Genomic DNA, 24,625 nt, shown 5'->3' with positions numbered 1-24,625 from the left:
ATGTTTTTGTTATTCCGGTACAATACAAGAAGGAGGACGCAAATAAGTCGTTTTGCATGCTCTTTTGGCTTAAGGATTCTAAAAAGGCAACACAGAAAGCAAAGAGACCGAAGCCAAATGGCAACTGTCAAACAGTGTTAGTTTCGGGGTCGGGTGCTTGGATGTTGGGCCAGTGTCGGCATATGGCTCATTTCATCGTTGATGGCATTTTTCTATGCAGCAGCCGGGTTAATTTGCCATGGCAGCTGAACGAAAATAAGGCACTATTGATGATGCTAACTTTTCGGTTAATTTAATTTGCTTTGAAAGCAGGCATGCAAATATTTGCTTCAATTTGTCCCTTGGAACTGGAAGTGATATGTCTTCATGGGGTGTATAAGTACAGAGTGAAATCGTATCTGCTGTTGATGCAGATCGTCGTAAACAAAACTCCAACAAGGTTAGGATTTTAGGATTCTAAAAAATGCTAACCTTGTTTTGGTGGATTTTTTTAAAACTTTTGGTTAAAATTTGACAGATGGAAAGCTATCGAATAATTCGACAGTGAGCATGCATAAGGGCGAATACGCGATGATCGATTCTCTTCATCGTTTTTCTCTTTGCATTGCTAAAGATAAGCGAAACAATTTTCTAGAATTTGTTCAATGCAGAGTAGTAACAGGTTGCTATCAAAAGCAACAGCAAACGCACCGAGAAACGTTAAATCTAGCGAGTTATTAACAAAAGAGGAAATCGACGAAGAGAATCGATCATCGCGTATAGGCCCTTATGCATGCTCACTGTCGAATTCTGCTATCTGACAGACAAGAAGTTAAATTTTGACAAACGTTTTGAATTCTTCTCGAAAACCGATCGATCGACACCACAGGGATTTTCGAACATAGAGAATAACTTTCGAAATGTCACTTTTAACCACAAGTTAAATTCAACTCGGCAAATGGTTCACAGCCTTAAACAATTCGATCGGAGATAGAACCAATTCGATGCAGAGAGTCGGAGTTGTAGTCGTAAAAAAGTATCCACTCCGACACCGACTGCGACTATTTTTGAAAATAAAGTTAGTCTAATCAAAATTAAGTACTTTTCCATCAATTTCCGCGAAAAGTCCAATAACCCAAATTTGAGTGATTCGCATATTCTTCGATGCAATCGGTGTAAATATTTACATTATTTGACAAATCTCAGGAAATCATGACAGCAGTAGGTCTCATCACGTAATATAGGCTGTCTTGCAATGAGCACTCATACATAGGATTTCCAGTGAAAACTAGATGTATGAGCACTCATGATATAGGCTGTAATGTGAACGGGGTATTAAGTAGAGAGGGTCTAGTATAAGAGAGGAGTGGACTGGCTGGTTTTGAGCCAAACGAACTGTCAAAGCCAGAGCCAATCGAGCAGCACCTATCTTGGTTGCATTGGCAGTGTTGCTAGAAATCACCTGGGCATAGGTTGCCAAGGCAGTTTGTTTTGAATCTGCTCCTCTCTTATACTAGACCCTCTCTACTATTAAGTATATTCTACTCAAAATTAAATTTAATTCACGTAAATGTCAGAATATGCCATTTACTCAGAAGTAACTTATTTGGCTGAACTATATCAGTGCTAACATTTGAAAACGGCACAAAAGCCATTTGTAAACAAATGGTTTGTGGGCCCTTTACTCACTACTTGAAGTACACCCACGCGACACAACAGCAACATCGGGTAGGGGAAATTTTCCCCTTCCTGACGATGCTGTTGGTTTGCGTGGGCGTTCTTCGGGTAGCGAGTAAAGGGCCCACAAACCATTTGTTTACAAATGGCTTTTGTGCCGTTTTCAAATGCTAGCACTGATATCTTCGTCAGTGCTATATGGTTGGGTCAAATCTCTCGTTCCTTTTTTGACAACAATAACGAGTGCAAGTGAGAATGAGTTTAAAGAAATTGAGTGACGAAGATCGAGGTTATTTGTATTTTGTTATATTTTATTAATTATATATCGACGAGATGGCTCCGGAATTTTTACGTCTGTGTTTTAAGGAGATAAGGTTGAAGATAGTCTACGAGGAGGCCGATTGCTGTTGCTCCACTTGGTTATTTAGGTGGATCATTTCTTTTTATTAATTTATACAGTAACCCCTCCCTATCGTTAGGACATCAATTCAGCTTATCGTTTACCAAAATGAACCCTACCCTCTTACCCACAATCCCAGTGATTCCTCGTGGAAGTGCAGAGGATTTCTCGGCTTTCATCAAAGCGAGTGTCACGTCAACACATTTCTACCCATTCCTTTCTTGACTTGCGTTCGGGCGCGACCGGCGCTGGTATTGCCTAGTTTGAGATCACCAGTTTTTACACATTGAGGATGATTGCTAGTCCCAAGCTTCGTCTGTTGGTTCTCTGTGTAATTACAGCTGATCTGGCAATAATACAGTAGCAACCGTGGGCGGTCAATCAGGCTCATGCTCAATAACGAGTGCAAGTGAGAGGCTCAACTTAAAATTAAGTAAAAAGAACTCAAATTTTTGGTAGTATTGTTTCTCCGTGTAGGATGACCAAGCTGTTTGGGGTACATTCTGGGTAGATGGCTGGCGATTGGAAATTCAGGAGCAGAGTTGCGACCCATCACAATCACGACTGTCAAACATGATGGTAGTATCGCTTTGTACATTCATATCAATGTGCTCGTCGAAGCTCTCTCCATGACCATCCATCAAGTTGACGAACACACTAACTTATTTTTACCGAACTCAGTATAGTTTTTGACGAGATTAGAACAGCTGAGCGCTCGGCGATCGTTTCGGTAATTTCAACAGATGCTGAGCAATCGGTAGTCAAGGCACTTTTGCGAGCTGTCAAATAAAACCGAAAGGATTGTTTTTGCGTGACAACAACTCAGTAATTTTTTGAAAAACTTTCGGCAAAAATATAGATCATGACACTCTTGCGAGCTGTCAAATCTAACCGAATAGACTGTATTAGCGTGACGACAACTCAGTACATTTTTGAAAATTGTTCAGCAAAAATATATAAATTGCATTGATCGATAGCTGAGTAACTCAGTATTTTTTTTTTGACGAAGTTCAGTAATTAAGGAATATTTTTTGTTCCTTAAATTATTTACTGAAAAGCAGTTTTTTTTTCGGATTTTTTTTCAATAGCGTAGTGGGTGGTGTAGTCCACCCACCGCTATTTCTCAGCTGTCCTCCACCCAATTTAACTGAATTTATAATAATGAGGAATTAAAAACTATTCATCTACACATTATCAGTTCAATTGGCAGTAAAACAACCAAGAAATCGCTGTAGGTGGACTTCACCACCCTCCACACTATTTGGGGGATTCCTATATATACATATATGGGAAAGGATAGACGTGAGTTTCTTTTATAGTGAAGTTTTATTTATTCTTTTATAGAATGATTACATAGGCTGGTTCGTCTCTCTATGGTTTAAAGAAAAATGTGCTGCAAAAAATAATATAAATGTTATTGATATTCAGCGAAAATAATCATTCAGATGCAGAATTTTAAGGAAATACAAGCATTTTTATCATGGCAAACAAACGAAATGAAAGCAAATACAGGATTTAATTATTCGATGCTTTGCATAAGTCGCTCTCCAGTTGTGGTTAGTTGACCAATTCCAAGCAAAACATTCGAGATGAATGTGTAGATCTGTTTATCCGTTGGATGGCATGCAGAGTTGAATACTACCATTGATTCACATAGCACACGGAAGCAGTGCTTCAGATCCGATTCCATCAAAATGTTATTCCGCTTCCATGTAACAGCTGCACTTGATCCACTCTCCAGAAAATTTCCTTTTACATAAAGCATTGGCACTTCATTCGTATCGGGATACGGGTCTTCAGGCTGTAACCATAAACATAACAAAAACATGTAACAATTTATTTTCCCAGTAGCCATAACTGACACAACAGCACACACCTTAATCCATTCTAAAGGATGTCCACGATGAAATTGCCACACACAAAATTGATTCGCAAAATTCGAGTTTTCATCCGATCGCCATCAAATTTTCAGGGATTGAGAAATAACTATTAAACTTCATTTTACCATTTTACTCGTATTTTATTTACAGTCCATACGCAAATGCCCGCACCTTGGCCTTAACCCCGGCCATAAGATTCTGCACAACCTGTGAATCAACCGTTTTTTGCATGTAAACCCATACTTTCTTCAGTTCCTCGACTGTCTTCACTACCTTAGGTCGTTTAAGAAGGTGCTGCTTCATAATCGCCCAGTACTTCTCAATGGGGCGGAGCTCCGGAGTGTTGGGAGGGTTGAACATTTTCGGCACGAAATTGACCTTATTGTCCACATACCACTTCAGCACGTCCTTGGAGTAGTGGCATGAGGCCAAATCCGGCCAGAAGATTGTTGGGATGTTGTGGGCCTTCAGGAGAGGAAGCAGCCGCTTCTGGAGGCACTCTTTTATGTACACCTGTCCGTTCATCGTGTCCTGGGTCACGAAAGGTGCACTCCGCTTCCCGCACGTGCAGATGGCTTGCCAAACCAGGAATTTCTTCGCAAATTTGGACATCTTCTGAGTGCGGACATGCTCCGGAACGCTGAACTTATCCTTGGCCGTGAAAAACAGGTTGCCGGGGATCTGTTTGAAGTCGGCCTTCACATATGTTTCGTCGTCCATGATGCAGCATTCAACTTTCGTCAGCATGTTGAGGTACAACTTCCTGGCACGGGTTTTGGCGGACTTGTTCTGCTTCTCGTCGCGATTAGGGGCCTTTTGTACCTTGAACGTTCGAAGCCCAGCCTTAGTTTTGGCCTTCTGGACAAAACTTCGGCTTAGGTGCAGCTTCTTAGCCACATCCCTAACGGAGGCGTTCGGATTTCGGTTGAAGGCCCGAACTACGCGGTTGTGATTTTTGGTGTTGTACGGAATACTTTTTCCTTCACTTCTGGGCTTCCGATCGGTGGTCAACCGTTCCTCGAACCACTTAATCACTCGCGACACCGTGGAATTCGCGATTCCCAACGTTTTAGCGATTGAACGATGCGAGAGATCCTTGTTCTCGTGATGAATGCGCAAGATTTTATCACGCACGAGCTGTTCTTTCGACTCCATTTCCGCGAGTTTTGATCACAGGACTTTAAAACTTGCAGGATGTAAATAATGCACTATGAACTAAATCCACCCAAATTTTCATTAAATTCTACCCAACGGTTAAAAAGTTAGAGCAATTTCATAGTGTGGCAATTTCATCGTGGACACCCTTTACGATTCCTTTTAGAGTATTGTCCTTTGCTGGATCTGCGTCCCGGGTCCTTTTGGCTCCACGACTCGGGCTCTTCTGCCGTATTATTATGAGCATTCGAATGAAATCTTAAAAAGGCAACAGGTCACCAGTAGAATAATTGTTATCAGATTCTAAACATTTTAACTCACCGTCTTTCACATGTTTGAAAAGATCGCGATAGCGTGACAACAATTTTGGTTGCAGATATTCGAGTTTTTCTTGGAAATCCGGAGCATTCGGGTACATCATGTGAAATTCCAAAGAAATCTATGATAAAAGAGTAAATTTGTAATTACGTATACAAATATCATAAGTGTGGGCTCTTCCCAACACAATATTGAAGAGACTACCGAGTTAAAAAGGATATCAAGTCATAGAACTGATTCGTTAATTTGCTTTCTATTAAATCAACGGGCTGGGCATAAATGGTTAGCATCCATGCTTCTCACACTGAAAAAGACCACCCACATTAGATCCGGTTGCGCTGCGTTGCGTTAAGTTGCTTCAATAAAAAAAAAACTCTTGACTGCATAATGAAAGCTTAAAATTATATCAGACCTTTGTCGCGAAAATTAAAATCAAAATAGTTTTGGTTAAAATAGGAACAGCAAACATAGATTTGATTTCATTTTGCTAACGTACTTTGCTGAGGAACCCTTTTAGTCTACTTGGTAGAAAAATCTGCTGAGAGTGTAAAACTGTAACGACACTCGCAATCAATAACAGATGCTTACCATGGACCCATTGAAGGCAGTTGCAACAGGATAGGTCTCAAGATACGTGTAGAATGTTCCTTTTTGGCGCAAATCTTTCCGTTCATTGAAAGTAAGATGCCAAAGCTCTTCAGCACGTAGTTTGGTGTTTGGTCCAGGACATAGAAACTTAAATTCTTGCGTCTATAATGTAAATAAAATACAATTATGGATATAAACTAATACACAAAACATCTACTACTGACCACTGCTTCCATATCAACCTCTTGTTCCGGATTGGCTGGACCGACATCAACCTCTCCTCCAACGTTGATCTCCTCAGCTTGTAATTTACGTCGATTTATTACGCGATCTCCTGATGTCCTTGCCAAATACTCCATATGATAATGCAAACGTCCACTGTGGCGGTGTTTACCCCGACCGTTGGGATGAAACCATAATGCCTGCGGTACATCCGGAGTTGACGACGACAATGCCGGGTATGTATGCACGAGACTTTGTGCCAGGAGGTTTTTGTGATAAGCAGACGGGCGTCTAGTAATAAGAATCGTTACATTTTAGAAATGATCACAAAATTAAATACATTCATACTTACAATCCATACACCGATTTAAGATAGTCGCAGAGAATCCGTTTTATTGCACTCATGCAATTGTCACTTGGTTTCTGCCCTTCATTGAGTAGTTCCATTATTGCTTTACCGTTCGGAGTGCGTTTGAACATTAGATTTATGTCGATGACCTAAAAATCAAACGTTCATTGCACATTTGTTTTCATGACTTAAAATTACAGCGAAATACGTCTTTATCAGCATCGATATTATTTCATGCAAGGGGTAAACAATATTCTTTCCTGTGTGTCATCTACTTCGGAAAAGAAACCCTAAATGCTTGGAGCAAGATCTACATGCTGATGAAAACGTAATTTACTCTTACTTACCGTTTCCAGAATCATTCCCCGGTATTCGTTAAAACCTTCCAATGTGTCCTCTTCGTGAGACTCAGTTTCCTCTGTTGTCATATCTTTATATTTTTCCTGATGGTCATCTCCCTCGTGATATTCCTCAAGTCTTTCTTCAATAACCGTGTCGTCGTAAAGCTCCTTCTGCATGCGTTGAATTAGTTTGATAACCTTGGTACGCAGCTTAAGGCGTGCAAAATCGTTGTTATCTAGCTCCATGAAAGTTTGTAAGTCGTCTATGCCTTCATCCACTGAAAATGAAAAAAACAAATCAACCTAATTAAAAAAAACTGACCAGCACTTATGAATGAGAATAAATGAGAATGTTCGAAAATCCTTCTGTTGTTGCACATTGTAAACAAACTCGGTTGCTCCTCCATACAAAAATCAAACATTGTTGAATCATGAATTTGACACATTAGAACAATCTTTGACATTAGAACACCTATATGTACTCACCTTGATGTAAATGACGTTAGAAAAATGTTTGATCAAATAAACACTAATCAAAATATCAGCAACTGCAATTTTCTATTTTTTACGGTTTGGCCCGAGGGGGGCGACACATCTAAATCTCAATTCTAGATGCTCAAAAAATCTCACACTATCGAATAAATCTTCGAAAAATCTTCTTTCATTTCTCTCATCTACTTGCATCGTGCATCATCTTTTTGCAGGAAATCTTCAAAATCGTGATAAATCTTCTTTCTATCTACTCAGCGTACGCGCAGCTAGCCACAGCAAAACACAATATTTCCTGCATCGTAGATAGAGTCGTCCCCCTCGGTTTGGCCCATGGTGGGTACATACATGGTGATACAGCTTTGTCACTATATAGGCGAGGAGGTCGCGGGGGGGGGAGGGAAAGTGCGGTTTTAGAGCAAATTGTAAACAAACTCGGTCGCTGTCCCATACAAAAATCCAACATGGCTGAATAATGAATTTGACACATTAGAACACCTATATGTAGTCACCTTGGTTTGGCCCTTGATGCATCCAGTGGTGTCACATTAACAAATTTTTGAACACGGAAAAGTTGGGTCCTCCTTGTTTATCTTGAAACTGTATAAGCTTCTGTAATAAGTTTCTTAGCTCAAAAAATAGGAACCTTGATCAAAGCAATCTAAAAAGTGAACAGCGTTGTTTTTGTTATGTTTTGCATTTATTTAAGAACTTCGCTGGGAAAATTGAAGAAAGTTATTGCGGGAAATGGTGTTGGCTAATCGTTAGTCGACTTTTTGCTGCTGTGTGCTGAACTTTCGAGTGTATGTATTTCATTCCACATAAGCTTACCTAATAAAACATTGTACCATTATTCAATTTTAGTGATCGGAAATAGGTTCAATGATACCTCGGGAGACGTCAGCTGATTCTAGTAGCTGATAAGCGGATTCATTGGATAGCTGCAGATACGAAAATATGTTATGAATGTGGTGCATGCAACAGCGTACTACACGGAGATAGAGGAAACATTATTATCAATGCTATAGACAATGTTTTCAAGCGTACAAACCTTAATTATGATGAAGATTCTATTTAAAAACATAATGTATTTAGGATATTTTCAATAGTCTTGGTTATAAAAGCGCCTCGATATATATTTGGTGGAATTGTCGTACTTCTTCCAAAATGAAAATGTCGTGTGTTGAAAAATGATTTCAATACTGATGAAACGGTCTACTCCACTCACTTGCACTTCGTAAGCTTGTACAAATTCATCATAGCATACAGTTTCACATACTCGTAACAGAAAGTATATCCGGCCATCCAGTTCCATGATTTCGCGGATGATGCCATAGTTAGGAAACAATAGATTGTCGTGGTTCTTGACAGCAACTACCGTATTGTTTCGAAATTCGATGCCATTGATTATTATACTTTTAGGACGGAAAACGAACTGATATTTTTCATCCAGATAAAACATGCTAAGTGTGTTATCTTTATGCATTCTTGGACCAGGTCTAAACGTGATCTTATCACTGAATGGATTTTCAAGTAGATCAATAACGGTACGGAAACATTGTCGCTCGGCAACACTTTTGCAGATGTTTTTAAAGTTACGACAAGTCGCAGCCTGGTTTTTTAATGGTTTGTTTTTCTGTTCAAATGGCAAACAGTTGAATTGTTTAGCGCTTCCATTTCGTCGAATAAGCTCCGAATAATGTTGGAGATGGTGGCTTTTGTTTATTCGTCTTTTAAAATTTTCAAAAAATAGCCCATTGTATAAGCGCACATGCTCATCTAACCAAGCTAGCATATCAGCTGAGACGACAGGTGAAAGAAGGATTCTAGTGATATTTATTAGATGCCCAATCATTACCATATATTTGCAGTCCTCTGGTACTTTGTGTCCAAACAAAAATGGAAAAGCCCTGAGAAACACGAAGTTTTGGGTTGCCGTCTGCTTCATTCTGTGTACGCCCGGGGCAGATATCATTTCATCCGTTATGTTGGCCATAGGTCGATTTTTGCGGTCCACATAACCAAAATTGAATGTGGAGATTCGATGATTAATAAATGATTTAGTGAAGAATAAAACCTTTTGCTTTACATAGCGGTTCAACACCAGTTGTAACGTCAACGGAATGATGCCTTCGGCCAGGTCATGCATAGCATCGAGTGACCAGTTTTCTGTTATGTGGAAGTTTTGTAACTCATTCAAAATACTTCCACAAGCTTTGAGACCACATTCGGAGGGACTTTGTTCACCATCTTGAACAGCTTTTAAGTTAGCGTCATACCATGCAGTGTCTCGCAAAGGACACTCTCTTGTTGGAACCTCATGAAACTCTGGCCGGGAAATCGTACACACTCTGCAAAAATATTTCGCACTCGGTCCGAGTAAACCAAAAACGTCATGTATGGCCAAAGAATCTCCGCAGAACACCGTAACTGTTGCTTGCAGTACGAATATTTCTTCACCATAGTAAACAGTTACACCTTGTTCAAGTTTTTTAAGATCAGCAACTAAAGGTTCTAAGATTTTGTTATAACCGTGTTTTTTTGCAAGACTCGACGACACAAAAATTGCTGGAAAAATCGTACTGGGTGAGCTGTTCCATTTTTCTGGAAAGTTTTGAACTTTGAAGCATACGTTTGATATTTTGTTTTTCCCTGCTCGAGAACTGAAGGCATTACCCAGTTCTACGTCGTCCTGGTATAAAGAGAGACGGATCACATTTGGATGCTCTTTAAAATAACTAATACTATTGAACAGAGAACCTGTCCTGAAAGAGCTGTACTCTAGAACCTCTCTAGTGTTTAGAGGATCTGTTTCAGTCAGCAAAAGTCGGTTGTGCGGGTCTCGAAAAATAAGCTTGAGGGTGTCAATAATGGGGATGTATGAAAATGTCTCATTGACATACATTTCGAACGGCATATCTTGTGCATGGCTCGTTACGGTTCGTTTACCTACACATTTTGGTTCTGGCTCTGGTATATTCACTGCCATACTTTTAAGAAACGACTTTCGAAGAGGACACGTTTTAACATCCGCAAACAGATCCATGTTCCTGAACGAATTAAAGAACTGTTGCGCCTCATCGTTGTTTATATCAACGCCCTTTGATGCAAGGAAAATAACAGCCTTCTTTTCCAAGTATTCTGCTACTTGCCAAACAACATTTTCGCAAATTTTGATAGTTTCCAAAACCTTGGTTTGCGGAAGCCCAACGTCACCAGCTAAGCGACAAATGCTCAACGAAGCTATTTTTTTAATTTCATCGAGAGAAAGCATTTCCTCGGACGGTTGTGCTTTACCCCCGGTGTTACTTTCATGTTGTCTTAGATAGACCTCTTCAAGGAGAGGAGATTCCCGCAGTTCCTTAAATTTTGGGGAAGAAGCTTCCGACAGCAACGGATGCTTCTCTTTAATGTGCCGCTTGAGGGATTTTTGGTTTGTGTACCGCATATGACACCTCTGGAAGGTGCAATCATAAAAAATTGCATCCTTTTGAAAGTCCCCGTTTTGTATGTGCCAAGATAAGTGGTGTCCTAAGCCTTCCAAGTATCCGGGAACCGATCGCCGGCAGAAAAAACAGATTATGCTGTCGTCTACCGTCGCAGTATTCTACGGAGAAAACATAATGAAAGTAAATGTACTTACAAAGTATTTCCTTCGCTCCTACATCGCACTGTTCAATCCGCTCGAAAATTCCGTCCATATTCCCTTTTTTAGACAAAGATCAGTGAAAACTTTTAGAAAAACTAAAACAGTTCAATGTTCACTGCGTACGACAAAATTAGCAATACAAAATGGCGCGCTTTTGAAGTTTTTGACAGATGTTCCACGTGAAATCAAAAATAACAGTTTGTTCAGTAAATTTTAACAAACGTTCGGTAATGAAGTGATGAATTTTCAGTAAAAGTAGCATGATAACCGAGACGTCAGTAAGAGCTATTACTGAAATAATTGGCCACAGGAGAGAATTTAAGTTTACAGAACATATCAGCAATGAAAATAGCAAAACACAGTAAATAATATTAGAAAATACTGGTCTTCAGTTACTCACGTTACTGTTTTCGGTATAAACATGGTAAAATAGCCGAATGTGTAGCAATTTAATAGTTTTGCCGAGTATAGTCCGCTAATAAAAGTACCGAACATCGAGAATGCAATTAAGTGTGAAAAAAGTAAAAATCAACTTGTGAATGTCGTCTTCGGTTGTGATCCATAACCGATCTGGTCATTCCCGACAATCACGACACTCATCTGTGCTCGTTTTGAAGCTTTGCTTGCTTATGTGAGTGTGTTGGTGAGTAAGCCCAACAGCTTCGGTTTAATGTTGCCTGCTTTGTTTGTAACTCACACAGTTGCGCCTGCCGAGAAGGACTTGGAATGCGTAGGCATTGTTTTCATTTTCTTCTGTCGTTTCACTTTTTCTCATCATAGTACTGCAGAAGTATTCACTGTTTTCGATGTGCTTTTGATCATCAGCAGCGATCGTAAAGTTTTGCTTGTGAGCAGCGACCATTACTGGTGATTGTTGTTTGCCATGGCTCTACCTCTCACTGCGTGACAAAACGTTCTATCAGCGACAGTCGGTTGATGCGTAGACGAGTGTCACGTGAGTGTCATGATATTTTGCATCACTGTTCAGGAGTGAAACTTGTAGTGGTCAGCAGACGGAAATATTTAGCATGATCGAGAGCAATCAATAAGGTGATCCAAGAGACGTTTCTCAGTGGAACTGACAGCTAGAAATCTAGAGTGTGTGAGTGATCTTGTGTTAATGGTGCTGAATGTAAACATAAACAAATCAGAAAATGACAATAAACTGCCAGTTCTACTGTGATCTGTCAAAAGTTCTTGGTAAACAAAAAAGTCAGCTGATCGCAACTGTCTCGTGGACAGTCTTATTGTAAGTCAAAGCAGAGTTCAGTTCAGTGTGAGCGGGTAGTTGGGGAAAAATTGTCAAGTGTCTTCCGGGTAGCTTCTTTCTTATTCAACCTTGACCGCCACTCGTGTTAACAATTTGGCCGGCATCGTCCGAACAGGCTTCCTTTCATATCCACGGTCATCAAACCGATCAAACTATCATCCATATATCCATCAGTCGAACACGCATTGTTTGGCAGTTGGATATGGCGGTCTGGTCCCAGGACCTCAAGACCAGGGATCGGGGCTAAGGCCAATTCATCCGTCTGTGCACTGTCTTGAGACTGGATGAGACTCACCCTAGTGGCTCAACCAAGACTCCCGGGTAACTAGCTCAGTAGCATGAGACCCCTGGACTGTGTCGCAGGGCCGGCATGCTACTGCGTAATTCGGAGGGGCTACGCGAAGCAAAGTGTACACAAACTGTGGGATTTCTATAATGATGGTGAAATGAATTGAAAGTTAAAGTGTGGGTGGAAAAAAATCTAGGAATTCATTTAACTGGACTTATGGTGCGTTCTATGGGCTGCTGCTGCTTTGGTACGTACCGGTGGTGTTTGCTGGACGATGGCGATCGCTCGCGGATGGTGCTTTTGTTGAGGCCGATGTTGATGCAGTGGCGGTCCGTGGCTTGATCAGTCCGTCGACAATGGCGGATCGGTGGCTTCGACTGGTCTGGAAGATGGCTCCTGGTGACTGGAGCTGTGGTCACAACAATGGCGGATTGGAAGCTTGAGCACCGACAAACCGACATGAATGATCATACAAATTTCAAATCTGATCAAAGCACAAAATTGACATCGCGGAAAATATTTATCCTAGCCACGAACACGCGTGCAAAATTTATGATTTGGTTCGTGTCTAATCTATTTCGGAAAAATTATTTTTATCTAGATAAAACATTTCTATGGTTTTGACAGATGGGATCGCTGCACATTTGAATCAGCCGTTATGGATTCTCGATCAAGAGTTAAGTTTAAGTTTCATGTCGTGTTTGAGTTTGCGCATTGCGATGGCGGTTCGCAACCAGGTAATGTTGCGATCCCTGTGCAGCTACCGAAGTAGCCTTTTCTGGGACAACGGAGTCTCCCTTCGTTGGCAAATATCGGTTGACCGTGACATGGTCACCATGGTCGAGCCGAGAAGGGTCTTCCTCCTTATCAATTAAGGCTTCCGAGTCCGAGGATGCTCTCCTTGCTGGCTATTATCAAGCCGGAATGTGGAAGGTTCTTGACTTTTAGGCCAAAACAGTCGCGACTGATTTGGTCGAAACGTGCCGGTCATCAGGATGTGTACGTGGAACAAAAAAGTACTGAAGGACAAATGGTTGTTTAAAACCAAGCCAAAATCGTATTTGAGGCACTTTGTTCGGTTTACTTTATACTGTAGACGACTTAATATCCACTCACGTCTTGTAGGCACGGTTTACTTCCCAGCAATGGTTGACTACCCCAGATATCAAAAACCCTCCTTTTCCCATCCAGTTTTCCATCCGTTCCTTATTTCCTCCATTTTGCTTCCTTATCACAACCTATCCATATCATCACCTTCTCATATTCAGTTTTCCTACCACAGTTGATCACACCAGTTGTGACACCACCCTTTCGATCCTGTCTCACCCAATTATGTTTATAAAAATATCGATTTCAAACTAATCCTACTAACACAAATTTACACATTTTTCAATTACTACAATTTGACCAACAATTCTACTAATCCTACCAACCCAACACTAACACTAAAAAAACGATACAGTTTCCTAAAACAACATGCACAATTTAAAACCTAGGACATTGTAACTAAACCGTTACAGTCTGGTGTTTTTAACCTGGGATCGCGGTAGGCCGTGCTGCAATGGTTTTTTGACGTAGGATTACGTCTTTCGGCAACATATTGGGGGTGCAATTTCAAAAAAACCAAAATCGACCGCGTTACGAAAAGTGGTCATGTTTCGACAACGTATAACTCTGTCAATAGTGGATGGATGTCAGTTCTAAACAAGCCAATCGATTGGAATGTCATCTACAAATCTACTGAAATGAACTTTTTATCAATTTTCAAAAACGTCACTATTGAAAATTACACGAATGTGCAACTGTTCCTATAATAATGAAAATTATCTCCGATTGACTGCGAAAAGCGCTTTCCCTAACACAGATTCAAAAATCGAGTTCACTCCGATCTCACCACATTCAATCATTAGGCATATTATATGGCATTTTCAGTGCTCGATCTGTAAAATTTATACCTTGTTTGACTCTTATTCCTCTTCGATCCTTGTTTGGAGCCTACCCGAGGTAATACTGCTTGACCATCGACTTGGAAAATGTCCCTTCTATCGTTCGATTTGGACAAACTTGGTTCTGTTGCCATGATGGGCCGCGAACGAAGAAAAGTTGGAACAATGGCCTATGGTAAGAAGGAAGACTGAAGCAATGGTCTTACAATAAGCATAAAACCTACTTATGTATAGCTATTACATTGAACTAAGAAAAATAAAACGCATTTTCAAACCCTAACTAGATGTTCGTGTCAGTCCTAGCTTTGGCTGGACATATACTAAAATTGGAACGATACAGAGAAGATAAGCATGGCCCCTGCGCAAGGATGACACGCAAAATCGTGAAGAGTTCCACATTTTTCGCAGTTTGGCATTGTGCGGATAATGACGCCGCCAGAGAGCTACTTTTGAATACCCTCGAGGCCCAAGGAACACAACCCTATGTTCCTATCAGAGACGTGTTGGGAACTCGCGATATCTGCTATTTGCAGTCGGTTTATGTGTTTCTTCAAATGTCTAGTATAAGAATTTAATTACTTTGTCTTTTGTCTCTCTTTATTAGTTTTTTTTTGTCTTGTCCCACCGTCTCGATGAGTCTCATCGTCGCCCACTGGTCACCCACCATAGTCGGTCGAACTCCAGACGAATCTAGAAACGAACTAGCGTTCATACTGGCGACAACGCTCTGATGAGAAAACGAAAACCCACCCCCCAAGCTCCTCCCTTCGGCAATTTTCCCTTCTAACCTCGAGTAAGCCGCGAGTATTCGGACCAACCCCTACTAGACATAGAATTAAGTGAACTTTGTTACAAACAGTGAACAATGAATTATCGGCTCCGTAAAGCTAACGCGATTGAGCCTTCCAAATAAACGAACTGGATAATAAGATTTTCGTGTCCGGATTTTTTCGTGTTCAACCTTTATGTACCGGGGTTCAAAATAAAAAAAAATGTTCAAATTAAAAAGGTCAGATTACCAAATATATCTAAGTTGTCTTGCCCCTTGGTGTTACCATTTAATTTCACTACAATCTTTGCATCTTTACAGGTGCGCATTTCGCCTACTATGTAAATGCCTAAGAGGGTAAATGCAGGCTTCAACGAGGCTTCATTGAGTTTGACACTGATGAAGCCTGCAAGTAGTAGGCGAAATGTGCATCGGTCAAGATGCAAATATCATAGTGGAATCGAATGGCAACACTCACTCACACTTTAACACAACTGAGGCATTCCACGAAGGTTCGCAAATCGATCCTGACCGATCATTTCCAATTACGCTGAAACTTTGCACAGTTGTTCCTTTTTAGTAAAGGCGCCATTTTGTGCTCTCAGTTTTTCATATTGAATTACGACTACTTTTTGAAAAGGGCCTATGTAAAATAGAACTAATGAGTTTAAAAATACATATTGCCGAAACGCTTTGTTCGATTGATTTGGGGTCTAGAGCAAAGTTGTAGATATTATTTTGGCAATTGTGTAAAAAATATACACTGTAAAAAAATTCGTTTGTATCAATGAAAAAAATATATTTATTATTAAAAAAGTTAATTTCTCAAAAAGAACATTTTTGAAAATTTTCGTTTTAAGCCTCATTGAAGCTCATAATGTTTGCTACTAACTGGCAAAGTTTGGTGATGGTAAACAAAAAAGTTATGTTTTTTTTTAATATTTCACGATTTTTACATTTTCATTAAAAACACATTTTTTTTAACCGTGTATATTTTTTCAAGAATTTCCGAAGACACCATAGCAATCAAGCAAGCCGTTTTTGCAATGTATTAAAATGTTTATTTTATAAGCGCTTTTCTACACAGGCCCTATCGGAAAAGTAGTCGGGGTTCGCTATTACAATTACAACTACTTTTTTATTTTAAAATCTCAACTTAAATCCACAAAATACATTTATCTGCTCTTTTTTACTTTTCTTTTATTCGAAAACCTTATGGACAAATGATACATAATTTATTTTCATTGTAATACACTTACTTTCTATTTTTATTTACATCACTTCTTAAATACATCGAATATTTTGGCATCATTATCATTACAGTTTGAGTATCGTTTGGCTTTAATTTTATTTTCTGATACAGGAATGAAAGAATGAAACTTTTGAGTTCCTTGAATTATTTTTGCATTATTATATTGCTCGTTGAGGTGTGAAGCCATACATTCGTATTCCTCTGCTGTGGCAAAACTAAATGATAATTTTGTTAATTCTTCTTCTTTTCGATTATTTGCCCAATTATAAAGCTCTCTTACATTTTTTATTGGATGTTCACGTTCTTTGGCCAAACTTGCTCTAGTAGCCATACGTTTTATTGTACCTCCAATAGCGTCACAAGGACCTTTCCCATGTGATGTTGCAAAGAAATGCCATTCGGCTTCAATTCCATACTTTGATTTAAATTTACAAAGGCTAGCAAATTTTTTCCGGTTCTTGTACTGTGACGCGGCTCCATCGGACATAAAATAAATCTTGTTGATATTTTTACTTTGGTTAATGCGTAAAAAACTTATCATTTTAGAAATAAATAAGTTAACAGCCACTGAGTCATGCCTTAACTCTTCAGAAATTATAATAAATTTTCTCTAAAATATATACCAAATGGATGAATGGTAGCTTGTTGGACATTCCAATGACTGAACTTCATCCTGTAACACAAAGCTGTAGTTTTCGGAAAAAATCGCAAGTAACTAAAAATTCACCTTCTTGCAAATTATTTCGTGTAGTTTTCAAAAAATTAGATTGCTGTGTTTTTATGAAATCATGTGGTATCAAACTTGTCAATTTCAAGCAGAAAAATGAAACAAACTCGTCTGCAGGCTTTACAATAGTTTCTAAATCACATCTATCCGTGGTAACCCACTGTTCAAATGAAAGCTGATCAATGCATTTTTCCTCTAATTGTTTTAATAAAATGTTTTCTAATGCGGAAGAGTCTGAACAATCTTCACAACACCGTAGATAGCAATATGTTGTCTTGTTTTCACAAAGTAGGCTGTCAGTGAACGTTTTTACATCATTTAAATGGTTAAGTTTTTTCAAACTGTGTAAAATTAGATTGATGTTTTCATGCGTTGTGCACACGCAAACATTGTGGGTTCCAAGCTGGTTAAAAGTTTACATTGCTTAGGGCGGAGTTTTGCAAATGAAGAGAATCCAATTTTTACATTGCAGTGAATTTCATTGAATCGTTTATAAGCTTCTCTCAAAGTCATCATTAGTAATCTTTTTTGAATGGCTTGTCGTTTTCCTTCTTTCTGCACAGACACATAATCTTTTTGACTAGGCATTGCCCGGCTTATATCATCATCTTCAAAAAAATTTATGACTGCCAATTTTGTTTCATCACTTAAGGCTGTGCCATATTTTGCGGTTTTTGACGAATGACCTTCCTTTATCAACTTAGCCTCTGTTGCAATATATCTACTAGCATTAAATTGATCCATAACTTTTTGTGTTGACCATGAATAAGGCAATAACGATAAAATTAATAATTTTTCACTTCTTGCAGTGGATGCATTGGAAAACTTTTCCTTCATGTTTTCTAAAACTTCTTTGAGTTCATTCACTTCGTCAGCCTCAGGCTCGAAGTTGAAAAGATTCTTTCTAATACCTTCGTTAGCGGCGCCGGTGGTTTAGTGGTAAGCGTGATTACCTCTCACCCCAGCAGGCCTGGGTTCAATCCCAGTCGGCGCCGCCGGGATGTTCTGAGGCATAACATCTCTGATCACGCCTTCCTTCGGAAGGGAAGTAAAGCCGTTAGTCCACGGTTCATGAGTTGATGGGTCGATAGGTAGGGTCCAGGTGTGGGAGCTGCCTCCCTGGCGTCGGTAGCATTGGTGCTCAGCACGGAAAACAAGATCGACGGAAAACAAATCAAAGAAAAAAAAAAAAAAAAAAAAAATACCTTCGTTGATTTCACGGTGCTTCTTTTCGGGGTAGTGGATGTAGTTGAGTTTTCCCACGTCTATCGGTGATACCTGGATTCCTGCAATGCCTCGGTTGAATATCTCGATGTTGACTGGTTGAGTAAATTCTTGGTATGATTGAACTGAAGTAACTGATGTCATTGATGGTACAGTTGTAAGGCTTTCACAGCTCGGTACGACAGGTACTATCACTGTAGTTGGCATCTTTGAGCTTCCGGCAACATGCTGTTCCTCGTTTGAGATGAAAAGAGCTTGTTTATCAACACGAAGACGACAGGACGTGCAAATGCGAAAACCAGTATTCAATCCTGATGCTTCAGAATATCCAATCGATTTTAATTTCTGGATGGTAATATTCGAAATATTCCTCAGCTCTTTCGAGCACTTGACTTCCTCGAACGGCCGAATGCACCTGATAAAACATGCTCGTTCACTCATGTTGCTTCCTGTATTAAAAAAATTAAAAATAATAATCTTTAAAAATGATTTCATTGAAATACAACTGAAGGTTATGCTTACCTTTTAACCAAATGGTGTTACACTTATTTCCTATGATAACTTTTTAAGATGTATGCGGTAAAAAGCAATCTTTGTGATCAACTGCTTGTTTTCACCATTCAAACTCATTTAAGTATCAGATCGATAGGTATAATTTCTACATTAGGTATAGACAGATGTTTTTGGTGTTCACTACTACAGTGTTGAGTATTTGACTTATTACCGTTAAGATCACTGATACAACTATGCAAAATTGAAGACAATGAATAAAAAAGAAAATTAATCGCTAGTTTGAGCATCATTTCACTTTTATTTAGTTCTAGCTCAATATTCATCAAATGAATTTTTTAATTTTGTTAGTAACGATACCTTTTCATGGTATCAGATGTAATGAATCCTAACTTTTCAATAGGGCCTGTGTAGAAAAACACTAATGAAATAAACATATCTATATTGCAAAAACGGCTTGCTTGATTGCATTGGTGTCTTCGAGAAAGTTGTGCAAAATTAAAATACAATTCTTGAAAAAATATACACGGTTGAAAAACATGTGTTTTTAATGTAAATGTAAAAATCGTGAAACTTTCAAAAAATCATAACTTTTTTGTTTTTGAGTTTACCATCACCAAACTTTGCCAGTTTGTAGCAAATAATATGAGCTTCAATGAGGCTTAAAACGAAACTTCAAAAATGTACTTTTTGAGAAATTAATTTTTTAAATAAGAAATATATTTTTTTTTTTCATTGAAACAAACGAATTTATTTACAGTGTATATTTTTAACATTATTGCCAAAATAATATCTACAACTTTGCTCAAGACACCAAATTAATCGAACAAAGCGTTTCAGCAATATAAATTTTTTAACTCATTAGTACTATTTTTACACAGGCCCTGTTAGAAAAGTAGTCGTGATTCAATTTGAAGAACTGATAACACAAATTGGCATCTTTACTAAAAAAGAACAACTGTGCAAATTTTCATCAAAATCGGAGCCGACAAATTAAAAAAAAAATTAAAAAATTCGTCAATCTGTAGAGAATTGCTCAACTGTAGGCCGAAGCAAATTACGATAAAAGCTTAAAAGTTAATCAATCGTGATCCGGTACAGTTAGAAACGATTTTGATCTCAAGAACAGCAAAAGGCCACGCGGAAAAGTTCAATCACAAACGCTTGTGATTTGTGTCACCCATCGATGAATGGAACCCCCACGCGCTTCAAATTACCCTAATTGAATCAAACCGGCAGCAGCTGAGCAACAGCGCTTTTCGTTCCCGCGGTGCAACCCGCGTTCAAAAAAGAACTCAATGGCCCCTTCCAAACCTTTACAGTGCCTTTCCACACACCCAACCGCAATCGGTTTTCCAAAAACCCACAGAAAAGCCCTCATCTTCAGTTCTTTTGTCCTACCTATAAGTATGTGCGGTTGCAAGCGGGAACATATACAGTATGATACAATAAATTAAAACCCTACGCGATGAAAGACCGCTGCCTCTGCTGCTGCTGCTGCAGCAGTGGCAGCCATCCCATCCGTATGATAAATGATTAGTTTTATTCGATTAGTCCCCTCTCCCGCCGCCGATTGATGCAGCAATGGTCGAGGAGGGACATCACCACACTTCAACATCGACTTCCACTCTAAACAAACACGAGGACGAGCGGCTGCATCCCTCGATTGTATGTATGCCTATGTTCATAGGTTCAGATAGCCCGCGCAGGTCAGAGAAGTGTGAAATGTGCGTCTCCTCGCCGCGCCATCCGAATCCTCCCGACAACGTGAAACGCTCGAATTTATTTATTATTTATGGATTTCGATTTCGATTCAATCCTTAGCTTGGCTTCTTGGAAAACGCGCGCGCCGTCCCTTTGTGATGCGCGCAGCTTTACACCAGATGATATCCTTCTTCGAAGACCGGGACCGATATTGTTCGGAGCAGCCGCTAAATCCTAGGATCAAGCAAAGTAGCCTTCGTAGCGGGGTTACATTCACTCAGGTAGCTTCGACCAAAACCGACACCCGATTGTCATTTCCACACTGAAAAGGACCCACTTACAAAAGAATCTCATTTTTCCCGTCCCACCTCTTCATGGGCACTTCAAATTGCGTGCCAAAAATTTCCAGGGGACAAAAAATTTGACGCAAGGACACACAATTTATGATACAATTTTTGATAGCCGCTTCTTTTGAAAAATCCACGATTCGAAAAAAAATGGGGCAATGCGACGCAAAAAGATTCATCGATCATTCGATTCCCATTTTTTTTCCGTTCAAGACCTTTTGGAGTGCCAAAAGTGGTCGAGACCACAATAGAGGGAACCCGACACGGCTAGACAAAGCGGCATCACTCCGCCAACCAGCGCACCGCAGAGCAGAATGAACCGTTGTTCTAGGTCTAAGGTATGCTTTGTTTGATGGTGCAGGAGGAAAGCCAAGTTGCAATAAAATCATAATTCGTATCGCATTGTCCATTTCCAGGGGTTCCAGAAATATGCACTTTTTTTAGTTTTTTTTTTCCTACTCCAATGATGGGTGATCGATCAAATGGTTTTGGACAGATTTTTGGCGAGAGCGAGTGATTTTGGGGCAAGAAAGAGCAATTAAGGGTACGTATTGTTGCGTTACACGTTGATTTTGGTGATCCGTCATAATTACACTTGGCTCTCGAAAGAACATCTTGGTACGTGTTAGAGCTGGCAATAAGACACGTGCATTCTGTATGCCAACGCGCCTCAAGAAGCCTGTCAGAGTCGTATGATGGATCGAAGGAATTCAGGAAAAAGTTTTATTGATCTAAATAGTTGCTACCTTCCTCGTGTTCCCGAGGGCTATAATAGGGTTTTTGGTCTAAGTTCCTAGAACAAAAAATTGAATGTTCAACAGCTTGATCTAAAGATGACTTCTAAATTTATTTAACTTTCCGTACGTACGGTTAGATTAGATAAAGAGTCACAAATTGATGAGATAAAGGGTGTCCCACATCAAATTGCATCACGGAAAAAAAAAAACGCTGTAGAAAATTACCTAGTTGACCGATCCTTTCCCATTAGTAAGCTTTTGGAATATTTAGTTCATTCAACTCTCGCACCTTACGCTTTACTCCACTCATTAGGTTCTGTACAACATCTGGCTGCAGCATCTTCTGTAAGGAAACACATTCAGATTTGACCTCCTTGGGATGCTTCCGTAGTGCCTGCTTCATAATATCCCAGTATTTTTCGATGGACCTTAGTTCCGGTGCGTTGGGGAGGTTCATGTCTTTGGGTACGAAAGTGACCCCATTGGCTTCGTATCACTCCAGGACAACATTGGTGTTAGCGACGCGATCGATTTACACGTGCGAGGGAACGCTATCGCTGCTAACAATTTATTTTATTTGTCGGGCGAAGGAGTACTCGACCAACTGCAAGTTGGAAACCATGCTATTTTCAATTTTATTGAAATTCCCGCAGGACTCAAAGCTAGTTGCTCTGCCAGGGTGAGAGCCTATACTTATTGAGTGGAGAGAGTCTCAATCAATTGGAAATATAGTTTTTAGCTCAGAATTACCTTTGAGATTTTATGCCCAAGAGCCAGTACTCTAACTATTGTGAGAGCCTATTCTACTTTGGGAATCTACAGTTTTTCTTGAACTAGAAACTTACCAAGGAGTTTTCGGATGAAAACAACGATACAGCCGCATTGAGTATCACTTATTCTACAATTCTTTTCCCTTATATAGCGAAATTCTATCCTAAAAATAATCCTCGAGTAGAAAAATTCCCTAATCTAATGTGTAGGTGAAAATGAGACAACATTAAAAAACTAGATTCCTTCCTACGTTTATCACCTTCATTCTCTCCTAATGTACGTAGCAAACTTCCACCTCGCAACGCTTTCAAATTCAGGTTAAAAAATATAAATGTGGACGTGTCCCTATACGCACTTCTGGCATGCGCTTATCTATCGTGCAGTTCATATCCTACAACTCTATTCTAAGCTTATACCTGAGCGCGGCAGACATAGACCTAAGTAAACAACTAGTCTTGTAATATTTCGTTCCACTTTCTTTACTTGATAATTAATGATGTTGCTTGATTAGCAAATGTCGCGTTCGCAACAATTGGAATAGTGGCACGAAGCTAGATCCGGCCAGAAGATCGTAGGACTCTCGTGTTGCTTCAACAGAGGAAGCAGACGCTTCTTTGGACATTCCTCGAGGTAGATCTTCCCATTTAGAGTCCCGGTAGTCATGAACGGCGGACTCGGTTTGCCACATGAGCAGATCGCTTGCCAAATCATGTATTTCTTGGCAAACTTTGAAAGTTTCTGCTTCCTTACTTCCTCCAGAACATCAAACTTGTGCTGGGCGGTGAACAACAGTAGCCCCGGAAGCACTAGTGTGCACAGGAATCTTGTTAAGGAGGGGCAATTTTTTCTATGGTGCATTTAATGTGGGGATGGGGAGTACTACATAGTCCGTGGTGTATAGTGCTGTCCATCTCCCACTATTTCCCTACTGTTCAATCTAGCTAATTTTATTTATTTTTTGCTCCGGTGGTGGTTCATCTTGCAAACTATTTTCAGACAGCCAATGGAAATTGGCAATTTAATCCCACCGACGATATCGATGAAGAACGGTTCGTCATTACATTGTGCAACGACGTAATCATGTCATTTTGAATACGGTACTTGTGTACTGGCTATTTTTGGCAAGTGTTTTTCCAGCACAGTATCGTACTTAGCCACCAACTGGGTGACACACTTTCCGCTCCTTCCGAATGTCCACGAAGTGGTCGGCAACCTTTGCAAAGTATGCGCACAATATCGATGAAACGTTCCATTATAGAGCGATTCTGTAGCCGCTTTGCCTCTCTAGCAGCAATCATAGCTGTTTTTTGGTGGTCCAGTTCTTCGTCGATACCCTTCCTGGTTTTTCAAATTCTTCCACGCTTCCATACTACCAACATGAGTATCACTGCCATTGTGCTTGTCCAGCAACTCGGTCGCTTTCTTCCAATTTCTGAACCCTGTAGGAATCGGACAGCTTGGATCGCCCGAATAACATTGAAAATAGCTTTTAAAGTTTCTAAGATTTCTTGGAAGTTGAAGTTACAGTTCGATTAATATTTTGATAGAAAAATGTTGTAATAATGTTTTGCGTCATGCTCTTCTTTACAGGTTAAAAAATATAAGCCAAAGAAAATATATTCTTCAAGGTAATGGTATCATCTTTTATTCAGTTACCTTTCTGAAATTTTGTGCAGTACGTTTTTGTATATTTTGAAGGCATCGTTACAGTTTATTTTTTGACAAGGTCAAGGTCAATGTTTTTTTAAGCCCTTATATGCTGTTGTAGTTACACTTTACTATTACCGTTGCGAGTACGTTAAACTTGGCCATTTTCAGCGAAAATTGGAGTTTTGATTTTTGTAAATTTTGACCTAAATGCCAAAGGTTTAGAAAATATGTAACGATTGGAACGAAAGCGCACAAAACTATTTTGAAAAGCGAGTACAGGATTGTTAACGGAATGACGACATGTGCGAAGGATTGAGCACTGAGGTACTTTGTTCCTAAGTACCGCCAGTTGGGGTGACAGAAAATGATGCCGAACACTCAA

At 39.6% G+C, this 24,625-nt stretch overlaps 1 protein-coding gene and 1 non-coding gene across 2 annotated transcripts in view; one reads left to right on the top strand and one right to left on the bottom strand.

The window, feature by feature from the left end:
* Positions 1-3,575: 3,575 nt before the first annotated feature.
* LOC135702145 (uncharacterized) overlaps positions 3,576-24,625 on the bottom strand; it is a 31,305-nt gene continuing 10,255 nt past the window's right edge. The window contains exons 2-9 of the mRNA XM_065223137.1: positions 6,916-7,212; positions 6,572-6,717; positions 6,222-6,510; positions 5,998-6,159; positions 5,413-5,530; positions 5,239-5,349; positions 3,933-3,943; positions 3,576-3,857 (exon numbers count right to left, since the gene is read on the bottom strand). Of these exons, the coding sequence (XP_065079209.1) occupies positions 3,576-3,857; positions 3,933-3,943; positions 5,239-5,349; positions 5,413-5,530; positions 5,998-6,159; positions 6,222-6,510; positions 6,572-6,717; positions 6,916-7,212 (1,416 nt within the window). The remainder of the gene's footprint in view (positions 3,858-3,932; positions 3,944-5,238; positions 5,350-5,412; positions 5,531-5,997; positions 6,160-6,221; positions 6,511-6,571; positions 6,718-6,915; positions 7,213-24,625) is intronic.
* On the top strand, positions 14,849-14,955 carry LOC135702195 (U6 spliceosomal RNA). Its single transcript, XR_010517689.1, has one exon. It is a non-coding gene; the product is annotated as a U6 spliceosomal RNA (small nuclear RNA).

This window comes from Ochlerotatus camptorhynchus, unplaced genomic scaffold (genome assembly GCF_037179485.1).
Source record: "Ochlerotatus camptorhynchus isolate MF236.1 unplaced genomic scaffold, CSIRO-AGI_Acam_v1.1 ptg000185l, whole genome shotgun sequence".
NCBI lineage: Eukaryota > Metazoa > Arthropoda > Insecta > Diptera > Culicidae > Ochlerotatus > Ochlerotatus camptorhynchus.
Note: the sequence above shows the minus strand (reverse complement) of the source record. Positions and strands in the feature narration are given on the sequence as shown.